At 39.3% G+C, this 18,724-nt stretch overlaps 1 protein-coding gene across 1 annotated transcript in view; it reads left to right on the top strand.

Annotated features, from left to right (window-relative positions):
• Positions 1-13,926, top strand: part of THSD7B (thrombospondin type 1 domain containing 7B) — a 376,479-nt gene extending 362,553 nt beyond the window's left edge. The window contains exons 24-27 of the mRNA XM_058193966.1: positions 2,818-2,900; positions 6,104-6,296; positions 9,527-9,614; positions 12,912-13,926. Coding sequence (XP_058049949.1) covers positions 2,818-2,900; positions 6,104-6,296; positions 9,527-9,614; positions 12,912-12,993 — 446 coding nt within the window. The 3' untranslated portion in view covers positions 12,994-13,926. The remainder of the gene's footprint in view (positions 1-2,817; positions 2,901-6,103; positions 6,297-9,526; positions 9,615-12,911) is intronic.
• The last annotated feature ends 4,798 nt before the right edge of the window (positions 13,927-18,724 follow it).

The raw sequence follows: 18,724 nt of genomic DNA, 5'->3' as shown, positions 1-18,724 counted from the left end.
TTTCCAAGATATTTCCTTACCAAGCACTCATGCACCCCCACAGACCTGCGTTGCACCCCCATGCAACCTCTCACCAGCACATCCGCACTCTGGTACCACTTGCACACCTCCATACACGTCCAGATGGAGAGGGCATTTAGGAGTGCAGGACTGGTGGGAAAGGGGCCCAGACGTGCATATAGATATTGCTTTGTGATGCTGAAAACCACAAAGGTGGCAAATGGGAATTTAATTGAACAAGTAAATGTTTGGATAGTATCTTTAAAGATACAACAGTTTGGAAAGCTCAGGTCAAATAGACTGCTGAAAACACTCAAAAGTTTAGTTCCAATTAGATTTGGGGTTTTTTTTTAGCTTAAAAGTTGTTTTAGATCCAGAGGCCCTAAAGATTTTTGAAGGAGGAAAAAAGTACTTCAGTTGTTGAATGGGACACAAATTCTCTACATACTCATGGAAAATTTGCAGTCCTGGCACTAGTCCAGTCTAAATTTTGTGATCTGTTTTATGTGTATTTGGTAGAAGGCATTATGCTTAGAATTGGAGTTTATAGCAGCTGAGCCTCATTTGGATATGCATTTTTAACCAACATCTAATGTTATATTTATTTCAACCAGCACACTCTGGGCTGATCTTATAATAAAACTGTCACCTCTCTTATCTGTTCTTCTCCTGATACCAATAATATCTTAGACTTAGGGAAACTGCATATTATATTCTGTCTTCAGTACAAGTTGATTACAGACAATTAAAACTTTATTTAATAGTAATATTCTATAAACAGATAGCATTCAATAGAATATGAGCAATTATTTATCTCTAAAGAGGTTTATCAACAAAGCTCTTCCTTTATTGCAGACTGAAACAGTGAATCAAGGACAGCAAAGAGATGTAGAAAATTCTAATGCCATTGATATCATATTTTTTATTTTATTTATTTTTTATGTATTTATTTTGTCAATCATATATAAGATAACAGGTAAAAGTATAAACATAATTTGGATACATGAAAAGAGTAAGTAAAAAGGAATATTAGGACAGGGATGGTGGGCACACAGGTGCACTTATGCATGCCCTTTACAGACCTCTTAGGAATGGGATAAGGTCAACAGTAGACAGTTTAAGCTTAAAGTTTTAGGGGTTTGGGGAAGAAACTACAGAGTCAGGTAGTGCATTCCAGGCATTGACCACTCTGTTACTGAAGTCATATTTTCTGCAATCGAGTTTGGAGCGGTTTACCTTGAGTTTGTATCTATTACTTGCTTGTATATTATTGTGGTTGAAGCTGAAGTAGTCATTGACAGGTAGGACGTTGTGGTAGATAATTTTATGTACGATGCTTAGGTCAGACTGAAGTCGGCATAGTTCTAAGTTGTCTAAGGCCAAAATTTGGAGTCTGGTGGTATAAGGTATTTTATTGGGGGTTGAGGAGTGGAGGACTCTTCTCGTAAAATATCTCTGGACTCTCTCAATTGCATTTATGTCCAATATTCAGTACAGATGAGCTGTATTCAAAAATTGGTCTAGCAAGTCCAAATACAGTATCCCTAGCTCTTTTTTCTCAGTGTCCTTCACTTCCTGGCTGCTTTTCTTCCAAGAAAGTAGCCTATTAGCCCTTTATTCAAATTTTAACATGGTTTTTCTCACAAGATTCATCAAAAATAACTATGTCAGTTTCTAACCTCTTTAACATTATAATGTTCGAGCGTGACAAAGAGATTTCCACTGCATCAGTTTCATGCCCTGACCCTCACACCTTTGTTTTTTAAGGCAAATATTAAAAAGTTGCTTATTTGTTAGGAAATTGCCCTTGAGAAAAAGGAAAGGTGGAAACGGTAAGACCTGCCCTTCACCATCTCCTCTTTCATAGAGACTTCCAATCTCACCTGGGATTGCCATTTTAATCTCAGTGTATTCAACATACAATTGTGTAGGTTGAATCTTTCATCTGATCAACCTAGGGGCATTTCTAAGCAGAATGACAAGTTCTGTGCTTGCTCCATATGCCACCTAAGTGGAAGTGGGCTGAGTCTTTATAAATTTAAAAGCAGGGGGGTCAAACTGGCGGCCCATTGGCCAGATGCGTCACATGCAGGCCACATCCACCCATGAATGGGGAAAACATTGCAAAGCGTCACATGACAGCAACATGGCGCCCCGAGTTTGACACCTGTGCTTAAAAGGATGCACGTGTGGAATGCTTTAGTTTTTAATTCTACTCCCCACCTCCCTTCAATGTGTATTATATGAATAAATGCCATCAGCAGTCAAGTGCCCACTATAAACGTATTATTATGCTGCATGTCTTTTGCCACAAATTCTTGTTGAAATATTGATAAAAAAAGTTGCTTCAAGACCATGTACTGCATTATGCACTTTAAAAAAATTAACCATACTCTTTTTTTTTCCAGAAGAAAATTGCAAAAAAAAAAAAAAATTGCAAAAAAAAGATATGTATGGTTAATACATGCAGAAAAAATATTTCTGAATCAAAAACCAGCAGATTTTGCCTGTTTTATGATTATAATATTTTATTATTTGTGTTTTGAAATTCTCATTTGTCATATTCATATTTTATCTTTCTATGTATAAAAATTGTAGAATATCGGATGTATACCTTAAAAATACAGAGACTCCAAGCACAAGACTTTTCACAGGACAGAATGGATGCTAAAACATCCTCTGCCAATGTGTCTTGGGAATAATGTAAATGTACTGTTTTCAAAAGCAGCATTGCACCACAGCAAATAACCAGCGGATATTCCTAACTCATTTTTGAATTGTATCTTTGATGATTTCTCTTGACAATTGTTCTTGCAGGGGGCTGCTCTATGCAGTTACAGCCAGCTACAACCAGGCATTGCAACCCAGCCTGCAAGAAACCCTTCTCATTCTGTACACAGGTAATTCAGACGGCGCCCTTTACTTCATTAGAAAGAACCAATTATTTTTATAATATATAAAAAAAAAGCAAAATCGAAAAGCTCCCAACAGACTAGAGATCTAATCAGGCATGCACTATCCATTCAGTAAATTGAATATATAGCCAGGGGTGAAATCTACTTACCTTCCTTACCAGTTCAGAAGAGTACGTGCCACGCATGTGCACTTCCTTCCTTCATGCGCTCACATCACATGTGCGTGCAGACCTGCGCATGCGCAAAACCTTCTGCAAATACACAGAAACCTTCTGCAAATACACAGAAACCTTCTGCAAATGCACAGAAGGTAAAAAACACATTACTTCCTGGTTAAAACCAGGAAGTAATGATGCCCCGGGCAGGTGGGCGGAGCTTCACTTCGCCATCGCTACCAGATCGCCGAACTACTAGTCACGATCGCTGCCGGGTCACATGATCCGGTCCAATCCGGGAGCATTTCACCCCTGTATAAAGCCTTACAGACCAAAGGGGATGTGTGAAGAAAACATGTATGTGGGAAACTGCAAGTAAATCTTCTTTTCACAGAAATTCAGCTTGGAACACGAAAGACAGGTTGTAAATATAAAAATATACAAGCTGTGAATGAAAGGAAACTCTAAATGTTCACCCCCAGTGATATCAGGAACTCAATCCCTTCCCATCCCTTCCCATAACCATTTGTGTTCTTATAGACCTTTGGGATTTCTTTAGAACACTGAAATGAAACGACAGACCTCCTGCAATGTTTTTTTTTAATTTAACTGTATCCTGTCCTTATTATTTGATAAGTAACTCAAGGCAGGCAACATACCTAATATTCCTTCCTTCTCATATTTTCCCCACAACAATAAAAAGCCCATGAGTGAGTTGGGCAGAAAAAGAGCAAGTGGCCGAAAGTCATCTAGGCAGATTCCATTTCTGAGGTGGGACTAGAACTCAGTCTCCTGGTTTTTAACCTGGTGCCTTAAGAACTAGACCAAGATGGCTCTCTTCTCTGCCTTTTAATTCTGAGCTTAAAGGAAAAGGAAGCAACCCAAGTTACTTCCTCCAATGATTACAAGCAAAGAAAAGGGTCATTGACTGACATGGGTGGAAAATAGTAACTAGCTAACTAACTAACAAACCAACCAATCAACCAACCCAAAGATCAGGCACAATGTACCTTCAAGCTTTCAATCCATGGGGAACCTATCCTGCCCCATATCTTGATTTTTGGAAGACAGTTTGGTATTCACACCTGTTCCTATATTTTGGGAGGCAGAAGCAGAAGCGCAATAAAATTGCATTTGTCCTCTGACAGCTGCTACAATTGATAGGTTTCCCGTATCATTATATAAGCTCCTTGAAAAGTTAGCCATGGGACAATGGCTGCTGCTTCACAATGTCTTCACATAGGTGAAGCTGTGTCACGTCTCTTTGTCTAGAGCCTATCTGGTTCCGCATGAGAGGACATATGTGCTTTCTTACACAGGAACTCTTTCCATGGTTTTTTTTCTCCAAATGGCGATATGACAATACACCTCAGCATAAAATAGATTCAAAAATTCCCAGATAAATATGAAGAGAAAAAAATCCCAAGGATCTAAAATGCATAGTAGAAAAATAGAAGTGTTTTTTACAGACTAACCCTTCAGAGAATTTGCATGGGTATTTTTAAAGATTTTAATCCCGCCTCTGTTATTTTTACAAGGCAGCTCAGCGGTTCAAATCCCTAGTGCTGCTGTGTAACGGGGTGAGCTCCCAGTACTTGTCCCAGCTTCTGCCAACCTAGCAGTTTCGAAAGCATGTAAAAATGCAAGTAGAAAAAATAGGGACCACCTTTGGTGGGAAGGTAACAGCGTTCTGTGCGCCTTTGGCGTTGAGTCATGCCGGCCACATGACCATGGAGACGTCTTCGGACAGCGCTAGCTCTTCGGCTTTGAAATGGAGATGAGCACCGCCCCCTAGAATCAGCAACGGCTAGCACGTATGTGCAAGGGGAACCTTTACCTTTACCTTTTAAACATGTTAACAATCCTCCTATTTTCCCCACAACAAGAACCCTGTGAGATAGGCTGGGCTGCGAGACAGTAATTGGCCCAGGGTCACCTAGTTAGCTTTCATGGCTAAGTCAGAACTAGAACTCGCCAACTCCTGGTTTCTAACCTGTTGCCTCATCCCTACAGTATATCAAATTGGCTATCAAACTGTATTTTAAAACACAGTTAAAATAAATTGCCTTTTGGGTGGCTGTTACCTGGTCTGATTTCATGCTAAGGACAAATCCATACAACCACCACACAAGACCACTCATTAATCATTTCCCAAACACACAACCACACTCTTCTGCCTATATCTCAGTATCCTTCTGCAGCTGAGGACAGCTGAAGGTTTTACACTCTGCAAATGGTGTTTTCCCTAAAATCTCACATCAAGACGTTACATGGAGGAAAGGTAAAGTATGTTGATGAGCCTCCAGTTCTTGCCTGAAATAACACCGTGTTCTTTTTATATTGTTAGTTGCCCAGAATTGTGAATTTGAGATGGGCAGTTATATCAATTGAAACGATTCAATTTTTTTCTCTCTCTCTCTTTCTCTCTCTCTCTCTCTCTCTCTTTCCCCATCCCCATCCCTCTATTTGTACCCCAGCTTTATTATTTTCTATCAGTCAATACATTGGTATGTTGAAACACAGAAACTCTGCTTTTACTTTGAAATCCATACAGCCTTACCATCACATTTTAAATAATTAAATTTTGATGCATAACACAATGCAAATCCTATGCATTTACTCTAAATAGATGTCAGGTCAAGCTGGCCGCCAGTCCTTCCACACAGAATTGCAGCCTTAAATGAACAACATCGTATTTGAGAGGGGAAACGTTTTACTTTCATCGCTGCAGGGTTTTGAGCTGGGTTCTTTCGGCAAGATGGATTTTTGTCTTCATTGTTTCTCTTGCAACCCATTTATCCAGGCTCATTAAAAGAAGGAACAGGCACTCCATTGTTCTGTTATACTTAGTATGACTCAAAAAGCTTTGAAAGATATTGGCAATTTACAGTAAGTCCTTGGTCTAGGTTGGGCTTTCAGTTAAGACAATAAAAGCACCTGGCATTAGGTTAACTGGGGTGCACCCAGCAGCCCCTCCAGCGGAAACATTTTCTGGGGATGAACTAATTTCTGAACTTTCTCCTTGTTACCTAGGGTGGCATCTGTGGCTGTGAGAGAGGCTACACTGAAATCATGAGATCAAATGGTTTCCTGGATTACTGCATGAAGATACCCGGTTTAGCAGATAAGAAAGCCGATGTTAAAACAAATGCGGCCAAGCATAAACCTATCAATTCCAAAATGCATGACATTTTCAAAGGATGGTCAATTCAACCTTTTAATCCAGGTAAAAATAGCAAATTGTGGCATGATGTTCTGTCTCTCCCTCTCTCCCTCCCTCCCTCCCTCTCTCTCTCTCTCTCTTTCTCTCTTAATTTGAAAAGTAAGCTTCATGCTCAGTGAATCACATAACCAGAAACTACACTCGAGGATATACAAACTCTCATTTGTAATATAATCATATGAATGTCATTAGCATAAAATTGTGCAAGAGCATTATTCTGTAGTATGACCTGGGATTTCAGTTTATAATGCTGAAGCTAATGACATTCCCTTCACTGATTAATCAGAAATATAAGTAGGAGAGATTCTCCTACAAGGAGGAGAGAGAAAAACATAAAAGGTCAATGTAAACCGTGAGACTTTCTCCATACCTGTGATCTGTGTACAACTCCAAACGTAGCTGCCAGGCACTGCAGTGTTACAGTGCAGTTATAATCAAATCACAAGCTGGAATCCTGCAGTTGCAGGATACCTGTTGTTCAGTATATTTTTCATTATTCATGATGGTTATAAGGACTGTAAATGCAGAAGAAGGTTGCTTATCCGCTGCTTTGCAGATGAAGTTGTCGACTATTCTCCTAAGGAGAGACCTCAGTGGGAACTGACATGTTGATCACCAGCTTCCTTCCTCTTGTCCCTCACTTAATGGTTAGTTTGTTGATTTATATTATATGATTTCCCCCATGAATTTAAAGTGAGAACTCACTCCTCCCGTAATTTTCTGCAGCCCAACTCCTTGAGATAGATTGGGCTGAGAAAGAGAAAGAAAGACCAAGTCACCCAGGGAGCTTCCAAGGCTGAAGGCGGAGTTGAACTTCATCTCCTTACTCATAGTACAATACCTTCACCTGGCTCTCACAGATTATATATGGCTGCTTTGATAACATGTTACTTCAATCCATAGACCCCCATTGCCAGCCATTTGCAAGAACACCTTCCACATGCTCTTAAAATTCTAAGGAGTCCATTGGCTGAAAAATATTGCTTACCCTCTTTGTTGTGGCTCCGGCCCCCAGGCCGGGCCTTCTGGAGCCGGATGACTTGGAGAGTGAGGAGGAGGAGCTGACAAGGCCTCATTCCCCCCCTGGATCTTCCTCCTCCCTGGCACCATCTCAGATTCTAGCTGCAGGCCAGGAGGAGGAGGAGGAGCTGAGAAGACCTCTTTCCCCTGACCCCTCCTCCTCCCTGGCAACGCCCCAAGAACCAGCTGCTGAGGATCAATCTTGGCTAGATGTGAAACAGCAACGCCGAGAGAAACGTGCACAGCAGAGGAAGGGGTGGGGCAGGCCCAGGGAGTGCTGAGTCATGGAGCCACACTCCACAGGGGATAAAAGCAGGGAGAGTGCTCCATAGGCCCTTGTGTCAGACAAAGTAACGGACTACTGGCTCTTGGACTGAAGACTGGGATTACTGGTGAGAACTTTAGGGAAGGAAGGGGGGGACAGAACACTCTTCTCTCCACCAAAGAGTGGCAGACATCTGGCAGTGGTGTGTAAAAAATTGTGACATGAGCTAATGGCACTTGTGTGTATCTGTGTATCTATCTACAGCCTTGGATGGTGTGCTGTTATTCTTCTGATTACATGGAGATGAAATAGAACAGGGGTGTCAAACTGGCGGCCCATGGACTGGATGTGTCACACTCAGGCCATGCCCACATTGGCTTCACAAAGGCAAAAAAACATTGTGATACTTAAACACATTCAGGGACTCTTCGCTTGGTAGGAATTTTTAGAAATCCCAAGATACCTGGAGGATATCATGTTAGACGAGGACAGAATCAGTGTAAAAGGAATATGCACAGATACAGGTAGTCCTCAATTTACGATCACAATTGAGCCCAAAATTTCTGCTGCTAAACAAAACAATTAAGTCAGTTTTGCCCATTTGATGACCTTTCTTGCCACGGTTGCTAAGTGAATCACTACAATTGTTAGTAACAGGGTGTTAAGTGAATCCAGATTCACTATTGACTTTGCTTGTCAGAAGATCGCAACAGATGATCACATGACCTTGGACCACAACAACCATCATAAATACATACCAGTTTGTTGTGGCCTGCCAGCGGCCAGCCGAGCTGGCAGCAGATTCGGACAGTGAGGAAGTTGGGGAGGAACGAGACCTAGACCTGGAGTCTGAGGAAGGTGTGGATGAGGGCTCTGAGTTGGAGGCAGAAAGGGGGGCAAGGCCATCTGGTACTTCTTTGATGCCTCCAGAGTCTCCGGAAGCCTGACAGCAAGGCAGAAGAATAGCATGACCCTGTTCCCAGTGTGCGCATGCGCAGAGCTGCCAGGAAACAGGAACAATTAAGGAAACAGAGTCAACTTGGGAGTAAGGCTTGGAGATGATTGGCCCCTCCCATAAGACATAAAAGAGAAGCGAACGGGATGTGAGCTTTTGCAGGAAGCAATTAGTTCATCTGGATGATTCAAAATTTGAACATTCTGTTTGTGACTCTGTGCCAAGTTTGGCCTTGCCCTGCGTCTGGAAATTAGCTCTTTGGCAGTGTCCCACGTGAGATAGGTGGGTGTTGATAACCTTCCTCTGAAAGACTGTTTATCAAGCCTTGCGGACTGTAAATGAAAGTAATTTACAGCCGTATGAATTAAAGAGGTTTGCTAGTACTAAGTTTGTGCTGTTTAATTTCTAAGGAAGCCTAGGTCAGAACACAGTTGCCAAGCATTCGAAGTTTGATCATGTTACCATGGGGAGCCTGCTACAGTTATAAGTGTGAAAAACAGTTATAAGTTACTTTTTTCAATGTTGTTGTAACTTCAAACAGTCAATAAATGAATGGTTGCAGGTAGAGAACTACTTGTATATGCACAAGGGTTATTTTCAAGAGGGAAAAGCTCTGAACACTGATACAGCTATACTATTAGCATTAGAATATCTCACTCTAGGAAAATGCAATCCCATTTTTTTTAAAAAAGACCTAATTAAAATGTACTTAACCCCACAAAACTGTAAGCAATATACTCAAATGTGCAAAAAGGCCATATTTCGCCTCCTTACTCCTTTTCTCATAAGATGCAACTTCCCTGGTAGTTCTGTGATTTACCATGATTCTTTGGTTGTTTCTATACAGGTTGGCATGGTTCATAGATGAGTTTTGCCAGCCCTTCAGGGAAAGCAAATTCAGGAAGTAATGGTTACAAGGGTTTCCTATTTTGACAGAAAATAAGCAAAATGTACACCTCACGTCAAATGTATTATTTTGTTTCCCTTTCTCAGATGGAAAACTTAAAATCTGGGTATATGGAGTATCAGCTGGCGGGTTTCTCATTATAGTTTTCCTAATCTTCACCTCCTATCTTCTTTGGTATGTATTCTGTGCTTGCTTCTAACCCTGTTAATTCTGTTTTGAGATGTTGGATTCAGATTCAGTCATTTGGAAATAAATTAGAACGACTGAAATTCATTGGTATCAAAGTTGCAAATAGCTTTCAGAGATTAAAATTCTGAGGTTACTTTATATTCTCTGTAATTAGAAAGCTAAGTATCACTTGAAAACCTTTTCATCTGTTCACACTATTTACAGGTTTAGTTTAGCCTATCTTCCTGAAAGGATGCTCCAATCCTTTCATTTAGGTTGTCTCAAAGGTGCTTTTTCAAGAAGCAACTGGACTTTCTGGTTTTGAAGATGTTTCACTTCTCATCCAAGAAGCTTCTGACTGGATGGTGGGTAACGGAAGGATTTGTATCAGGGGTAAAATGCTCCCGGATCGGTCCGGCTCGCGCGATCCGGTAGCGATGGTGGCTGCTGGTTCGGAGGACCGGTAGCAAAAATGCCTGCCCCCCCCCGCCTCTGCTGAGTCGCACCATCAGCAGAGGGTTGGTTTTTTTTACTTTTAAAGCTGGTTTTGCTTCAGCCGAAACATGCCTTTAAAAGTAAAAAAAAGCCCCTCAGCTGAGATCGGCAGAGCCTTTAAACTTAAAAAAAATTAAAGACTATTCTGGGGATCTCACCTGAGTTCCTCATCAGCAGAACCTTAAAAAACATGTTTTCTGTAGAAAGCATGTAGAAAACCTCCTTTTAAGAGAGTCTAAGCCACTTACCTGATTACTGATCGATCTCATAGCTTTTTTCCCAGCCAGAAAGCCCCAGTTTCATTTTCAGCACCAGACAGAACTAATCTAACTTAGCTAATCTATTTCATCACTGAGTGATTAATGCTGTCTGGCTTTGCTGGCTGAGGAACTCTGGGAATTGACGTCCACAAACCTTAATAACAAAATAAAATATTTGTGCAGCTTTCTGAGATTTGGTGTGTCTAACTACACAAACACACAAAATCTCAGAAAGCTGTATGTACTATTTTGTATGTGTGTGTGTGAGAGAGAGAGTTGTGTTGTGTTGTGTGTGTGTGAAGTGTGAAAGTTGGTTTTTGAGCTTTTTGTGGCTGTGTGAAGTGTGAAGTGCAGCTGCTTTTACATTGTGTGTGAGTCTGTTGTGTTGTGTGTGTGTAAAGTGTGCAAGTTGGTTTTTGGTACCTCTTATTGTTTTTTATACTTTGTTTATTATTTTTATTATTTATTGTTATTGGCCACGCCCACCCAGCCATCTGACCACCAAGCCACGCCCACCAATTAAGCCACGCCCACAGAACCGGTAGAGAAAATTTTTAGATTTCACCTCTGATTTATATGTCAGATAAGCTGGTCATTTGCCTTCTTTTAGCGAGTCGTTAAGGCCCCCTGGAGGTTTATCTATGTCATCAGGGTCACCTGAGTGCTGTAAATGGGTGTGAAGCCTTTTTGGAACTGTTGAAAGGACTGTGTTGTAGACTGGTGATAGTTGATGTTGTTTCCCTCCTCCTCTGTTGAGAGAGGCTGTTCAATATTGACATAGATGGCCTCTCTAAAAGGATGCAAATGACCAGCTGTCTGCAAGGAATATAAATCCTTCCATTTCCCACCATCCAGTCAGGGCTGGAGAAGCTTGTTGAATGAGAAGTGAACGTCCTCAAGGAAAAACAAGAAAGTCCAGTTGTCTCTTGAAAAAGGATCTTTGGGACAACTGTGACTGGATGACTGAGAATCTCCATAGACATTTTACTTAGGTTGATATGTATATATATATATATGTATATTCTTTTTATGACCCTTTAATCCCTTTATTCAGGGTGGAGTCAGGGTGACATCACCATATTAGTTCTTAACTGAAAACTGTAATATTACAGTTGTAATATTAAAACTGTAATATTATTCAAATATTTGAGGAGCTATGGGAAAGATAAGATAGTTGTGTCATGATTTTACTTTAGTGAACAAGGTTAATTTTTCTGAGGGTATTTTTTTTAAAATGGTGGTTCAGGGAGAGATGCTGTTTTAGGGGCTTTTAAGACTATCCAAAGGTTTATGACATTTTATTGCTCTACTAGGTCACCAAAAAATGGTGGAAAATCATGTCATTTTTTGGGATTTGTCATTGAATTTACATAACTGTAGTAGTCCTCAAGGGCTGCAAAAAGAATGGGAGTATACAGGTAGGCCTTGACTTATGATCACAATTGACCCCAAAATTTCTGTTGCTAAGCAAGACAGTTTTGTCCTATTTTACTACCTTTCTTGTCGCAATTGTTAAGTAAATCTGGTAAATTTCAATTTCCAAACATCAGGGGTGCTCAAAAGTTGTGACATCCCTTGGGGATTGTAAAGATATTTTGGTTACCTTAATATAATTTGGTGGCATAATGGTTAGAATGCAGTACTGCAGGCTACTTCTGCTGACTGCCAGCAGTTCGATTCTCACTGGCTCAAGGTTGGCTCAGTCTTCTCTCCTTCTGAGGTCAGTAAAATAAGGACCCAGATTATTGTTGGGGGCAATATGCTGACTCTGTAAACTGCTTAGAGACGGCTGTAAATCACTGTGAAGCAGTATATAAGTCTAAGTGCTATTGCTATAATTTAGACGTGCTTGGTAAGTAACTACATAAATATCATAGCTTTTTAACATTTTGTTTGTTTCATGTCTGCAACAGTCATAAGTATGAAAAACGGTCATAAGACATTTTTTCAGTGCCATCGTAACTTCAGACGGTGACTAAACGAATAGTTATAAGTCAAGGACTACCTGTATGTGTTTCTCAGCTAGCTCACAATTCTATGGTTTTTGCTTGTTCTACCTATGGCCTGTGTGTGTGGAGAAGCAATTAAAATAACTTCAGTTTAGCTTTTCAGTTTTGAAAAGGGAAAACCTTTTCAAAGGTTTAACTTTGGGGTTTAACTTTGCCTGGATTTAAGATGGGGTTTAACTTTGCCTCAGGGGTGAAATGCTACCGGTTCGGACTGGTTCGGCTGAACCGGTATCGATGGCGGCAGGTGGTTCAGAGAACCGGCAGCGACGGTACCATGAGGCTCCGCCCACCCATCATTACTTCCTGGTTACTTCTAGGAAGTAACCTTTTTTTTACCCTTTGTGCATGCGCAGAAAGATTTGCACATGCGCAGAGGGTCCACACGTGCACACGCCTGCGCGCGCAGCACACACATTTTCGAACCGGTAGGGAAGGTAAGTAGATTTCACCCCTGCTTTGCCTGGATTGTGCCCCAAATGAAGGATTCAGTTCACCTGTTTGGTTTCCTTTGAGAAATGAATGTTTTTCTTTCTTTTCAGCAAAAAACCAAAACAGCCACAACATACTCCTCCTCCGCCGAAATGTCTGACTTTAGCCTATGATGGAGATGTTGATATGTAAGATGGAAACCACCACCCAAATGTAGACATTGACTGCCTTAACCGCTGTCCCCACCCCCCCAACCCCCGCCTCTTTTGATACAAGATTCCAGCTGATGAGTTTGGGTTTTATTTTTTTCTTTGGGAGAATCTGGCATCTGATATACCGGTAATTGGGCAGAATATAACTTGCAAACTTGACCGGTTTTACTTTTTAGCATATCTGAAACATGGTATATCTTTATGACTCTTCCCCAGAGGGGACCTCAGAATTACAACTCTTCATTTTTAACCATAGGAATAAGGACAAATGAGAAGTTCTACAGTCTTCTACTGATATTTTTTTTTTAATTTTTGAAAGCATGACAATCTTGTGCGGGGGAAGATATAATTTACTGTAAAGGACAAACTGGACGCTATGTCATTATGCACTATATTAGTGCAAAGTTTCTTTCTTCTTCTTCACCACTTTCAACAATGAGTTTTCTAGAGTTTATATTTGAGTTACATTCGAATCTATCAAAAGATCCAGAGTTCCTTGATTTCCAGAATGACTCAGTTTCTTAATCACAAAAAAAAAAATAATCTGATTTTCCTTCTGCCAAAGGAGATAATAATAAACCAGGAATTTTGTAGCATATAACCCATGCCATTTTTTTATTCATAGAGAAGGTTTCTCTTTCTTCCTTGTTGGACAAACGTATTAATGATTAAGGAAGTGAGAAGAGTGCTATTTTAAATTGGTATCAAGCCATTTAGGTACATTTTAACTATTGAAAACTTTAATTCAGTCGGTTAATATACATTCTGATTTTGTAATTTAAATTTTATTACCTGCAATTATTTATGATTCTTTTTTTAAAAAAAAAATGTTCTCTGACTTTATTTATGACACACACAGATACACACAAACAAGCTGTTTGTACAAGATCTTGCTTTTTAAAAAAGTTTACAAGTCTACATTTGGAACATCTTGAAGAAGATACGTATATGTAGTAGTAAATGTTGCAAGTACGAAAGTGCCATCTTGTGGTATTGACATGTATTTATACATAAATAAAAAAACTAAAGGGTGTGGGGATGTTGATGCAAATGCATTGCAATGTCTGTTATTAAAAAAGATTTTGCATTTCGTCCTTAGAGATCATAGCCTAATCAAACTATAATTATGAGCAAACTCTGAAAAGGAAGACTCAGAATGGATTCCTGAAGTAATTACACATTATAAATTCATTAAGGAAATCCCAACATGTTTCCAGCTGAAACTATTGTTCATTAGGCACACATTGTTTCTGAATAAAAATATATCAGATCTCCCCAAGCAGCACCTTTCCATCATTGGACATATCAACAGTTAAAGTAACCGAATATTGTATATAAGCAACTAAGGCCAAATTACAGAATGCCCCATTTTAAAATCAGATAAAAATATTCTGTCAATTTTCCAAATGATTCCAGCCTCAGGAGAAAAGTCTAAAGTAGGAAAAAGAAGTAAATAAAAGATGCAAATAACTATATAAAGCTTTTTTCCCCCCAAAAAATGGAAGAGGTAACACTATGGGAATGGAAGGGGTTGCCTTCTATGAGGCTGCTCACAATGGAAAGGGGTGTTAAGGCTATTTGCAACCTGTCCCCAGGAAGAATATAATAGTAATTCAAACTCATCCTTCCTTCCACTTTTCCAAGTTTAAATTAGATATTGCAGTAATGCTCTGATGGGGAGAATGCATAACAAGGTGATAGTTCCTTCAGCTGAAATGTTGGCCCTACCCAACGTCATCAAACATATAAAAAGTCTTCCCCAATTACCGTGCACAATGGTCTGTTTATTCCATAGAGTCCTTTTTTTTCCTTTCCCTTACCTGTCATACCATCAACTGATTACATTTCTTTTTAAAAAAATCCTTCTAACTAGGGTTGGCATTTGGCTATACATTCTGCAGACAATGGCAAATATTTAGTCAATTTTTTTTCTGGCTGCCATCTGATCATTGTCTGAAATATGCAGCTATTGAAAAAGGGTTATTGAAGAGCTGTAATTTGAGCTTTTGCTGTGTAGAAGCTGAAAAGTACTCTAAGAACATTATGAGAGAAGAAGAGGTGCCATTCTTATGAAAAACAGAACTTCCTGCCTAAAGCCTAAAAATACAGATTGTGATTGTTTGTGCCACTCCTAAGACATAGCAGGTAGTTGTGCAACCAATCAAATTTGTATATGAAAAAGTTTTTAAAGAGAAATTCCTTATCGAAGGAAATGAAATTAAATCCAGGCTATACAAATAATTTTATGTACACTATACAAATATCTTTTATGTACACTATACAAATATCTTTTATGTGCACTGAGAGCATATGCACCAAGACAAATTCCTTGTGTGTCCAATCACACTTGGCCAATAAAATTCTATTCTATTCTATCTATTCAAATAATTTTATGCAGAAAGAGGAAGTGTAGGACAACTTCACATTCACAAACGCCAAGTGAAATTAATAGTCCTGGTTGCGCGAGATTATATTCAGGTTATAGTGCATCTGCAGGGTTCATTGCATAAAGGATGGTTGGAGAGAAATTATCTAAGCCTCCTGTATGTATGTTGTCAGGCAGGCCCTCCTTACCTTTTGAACGTTATCCTCTGCTTCATAGAACGTGGAGAAAGGCAAACTATATTTTTCAATCAAGCAAATAGTTCTTTGGATCTCCTCAATATAACCAGCTAATAAGAAATAATTTACTGGCTCAGCTCAGTTTCCTTGTGAACTTTAGAGGAATTATAAAGATGCAGCCTTTTTGCATGTGCCTTTGTATATATGGTAGAGATGGTTAGGAAATGAGAAGAAAGAATTTCATTTATTTAGGCCACTCTGAGTGGAATCAATTTACCATGTGGCTTGAGGAATGCTATTATGGCATGTCAAAACCTAGGATGAATTCCGGAATTCAGTAAATCCAGGCAATGATGCTGTAATTCCTAAGTGTCCTCTTCCTCTTGCAAAGCCGAATCAGCCCCTTGGATTTATTAGAGAGCAGGGAGCAATGTAGCATCTGGGACAACAGCTTGAGTGCAATGGAGGCAATCTCTAGATAAATCAAACTGACTCATTCGGATCTCTACTCTGTGGCAGTGAAGAATGATATTTCTCTGCCACTGTTGTGTCAACACGGAAGAGATCATACTTGTTTTTCAAAATGTGAATTGTAATCCAACTCCAAGGCACCTGATAGTGGCTTTCAATATTATGTGACATTGAATATCAGATTAACATGTTGAATAATTAACATGTTGGATATCTGATGAGTGAATGATTCAGAATGATTGAGAAGTAACTGAAATTAAATCTAGACAACACAAAGGTGCTACCAAGAAATTGGACTCAAAACTGGGATTCATCCTGTCTTGGATGGAGTTGCAAGATCATCCCCAAAGATCGGTTCCTCAATCTGAGTTTCCTGTTTTTTGAAGAACATGGAATCTCATGTGGCTGTGGCAAGAAGAACATCTTACACAGTAGCATTTAGTGTGTTTATTCCTGTACTAGTCAAAACAGGCAGCATGTATCCATGTCTTGCTTTAGTTCAACATGACTTTGAAGATTAATGTAGCCAAATGGGGTTCCTTCAAACAAGTGTCTGTGATTCAAAGCCCTAACCAATAAACTGCTGAGCTATATGCACCACTGGGAGCATCTGATGCACGTGTTGAAAATATCAATTACCAACCATTTTTCTGGTCAAAAAATAAGATGTTTGTGTTAACTTTTGAAGCCCTAAAGAACTTAGGGTCCAAATATTTTAGGGGCTAGCTCTACCATTATGAACCTGTTTAATTTTTCTCTTGTATGATTCCCAAGCTATTTCTGTTTTTCAAAAATTAGCACTAAACACACCTCTCACTAATAATGATGTTAGCACTGGTTTTAAATTGGCATTGTAAAAGTGCATTTCTTATGTTTTATTTTTTGCCAGCTATCTTGAGTGTTCATTCGAATAGGAAAGGCGGGATACAAATCAAACACACCCAGTTATGCATGCAAATACGTACACCTTAAATTAGTTGTTCCTAAATTTACAGTCACATATCATTACCCTTATATGCCATTGTTTTCTTCAATATAAGATAGTAAAATGGAGTGTATATCTTCATATTATAGAGCAGTGTTACCACTTAAATGCTCCCTTACAATTTTGAAAATCTTCCTCTAAATCACATTAAAAAAATATGACTCTCCAAATGTTGTTGCAAGCAAACTTCCATCATTCCTAGCCAGCATGAGCAATTCTCAGAAGTGACAGAATATGCAACAAGAGAGAGGGAACCTAAGATTGTCATTTCACAATGTTTTTTTTTCTACTTTAGCAACTTTAAGATGAGTGGACAAATTCTAGGAATTGAAGTCCACCCATCTAAAAGTTGCCAAAGATGATAAACACTGTCATATCATATAATCCACTTAGACTGTAGGATGGAAAAACTGGCAAATTGTCTGAATTCAATTCCTGTTGCTTTATTAATTCATCCAGCAACTGCGAATTTAAGATTTTTTAAAATAATAACGCTTTTTTACGTATCTAAATAAAGCTGCTTGAATATTTGCATTTTATCCACCTGGCTTATGAAGGTGATACAATCAATCCTGTATGTATCTTAGCTGATGCAGGACTCAAATCACAGGAAAGCGTTTTCCATTTGAATCCCACTTTTCATTCCCTCAGTAAAGAACCCCGCGGTATTTTCTTTCATTGCCTGTTGCCGAAGTTCCACAGAGTTCAGGCGGACATAAATTTGCATACATCTGGCTCATACGTATTGGCAGTTAGCATGGTAATAGCAGGGACCTACATGTTCATTTGGCATTTTCAGACTCTGTACACCGAAGCCATTAAATGGCATCCATTGATCTCAGAGAAGCTGACTAAGGACTTTGTGACCTGCAATTTATTGCTCAGTCGCAGCTTTTTGTTTACAGCGCTTCTCACAAATGTGTGAGCTAATCAATCGGCCAGATGCGCCTGCCACGTTGGGTAGTAGTACCACTTAAATAATTAACTCATTTGGATGTGCCACTTCCATCGCTTTCTTAAGGGGGTGGTTGACAAGGCATGATGGATGGGAATAAAAAGTTGACTGTAAAGGAAAGATTTGTTCCCTGGGAAAAAGGCACCTGCTTTTCAATTTTAGCCTTTCAAAATTCTCTGGTTCTTCTGGTAGACGTCTCAGATCAGGGCTATAAAAATCCAGAGGACCACCAGATGGCAGTAAAGAGAGGGTTCACATATTCCTACTTCCATCTAACACTTGTCCAAATTTTATTACTTTTCTCAGAGGTCATGGAGAAAAATGCTAATTCGGATGTTGGGTTTTCTATCACACACAGACATTTTTGCACTGACCTAAGGATCCACAGCTACTCAACATGTTGCAGTCTGAAAATGCCTGTTTTTATTTATTTATTTATTTATTTATTTATTTATTTACATTTATATCCCGCCCTTCTCCGAAGACTTAGGGCGGCTTACAGTGTGTAAGGCAATTGCACACTGTGATGGTAGTGAAGGGAAAGACTGGAATTTTTGAATCCATGAACACATATTCTTTGATGGCAATCCACCCATAAGACTCCGAATAAGAATGCCTCTAACTCAAATCAAATGAAGTCAAATTTTTATTACAGTCAAAGACCAACATAAAGAGGGCAGGACACAAAATTTAAAAAGCACAAAAGATACATTAAAATAGAAAATTATAGAATAGAAT

This window comes from Ahaetulla prasina, chromosome 1, assembly GCF_028640845.1.
Source record: "Ahaetulla prasina isolate Xishuangbanna chromosome 1, ASM2864084v1, whole genome shotgun sequence".
In the NCBI taxonomy this organism is placed as follows: Eukaryota; Metazoa; Chordata; class Lepidosauria; order Squamata; family Colubridae; genus Ahaetulla; species Ahaetulla prasina.
Note: the sequence above shows the minus strand (reverse complement) of the source record. Positions and strands in the feature narration are given on the sequence as shown.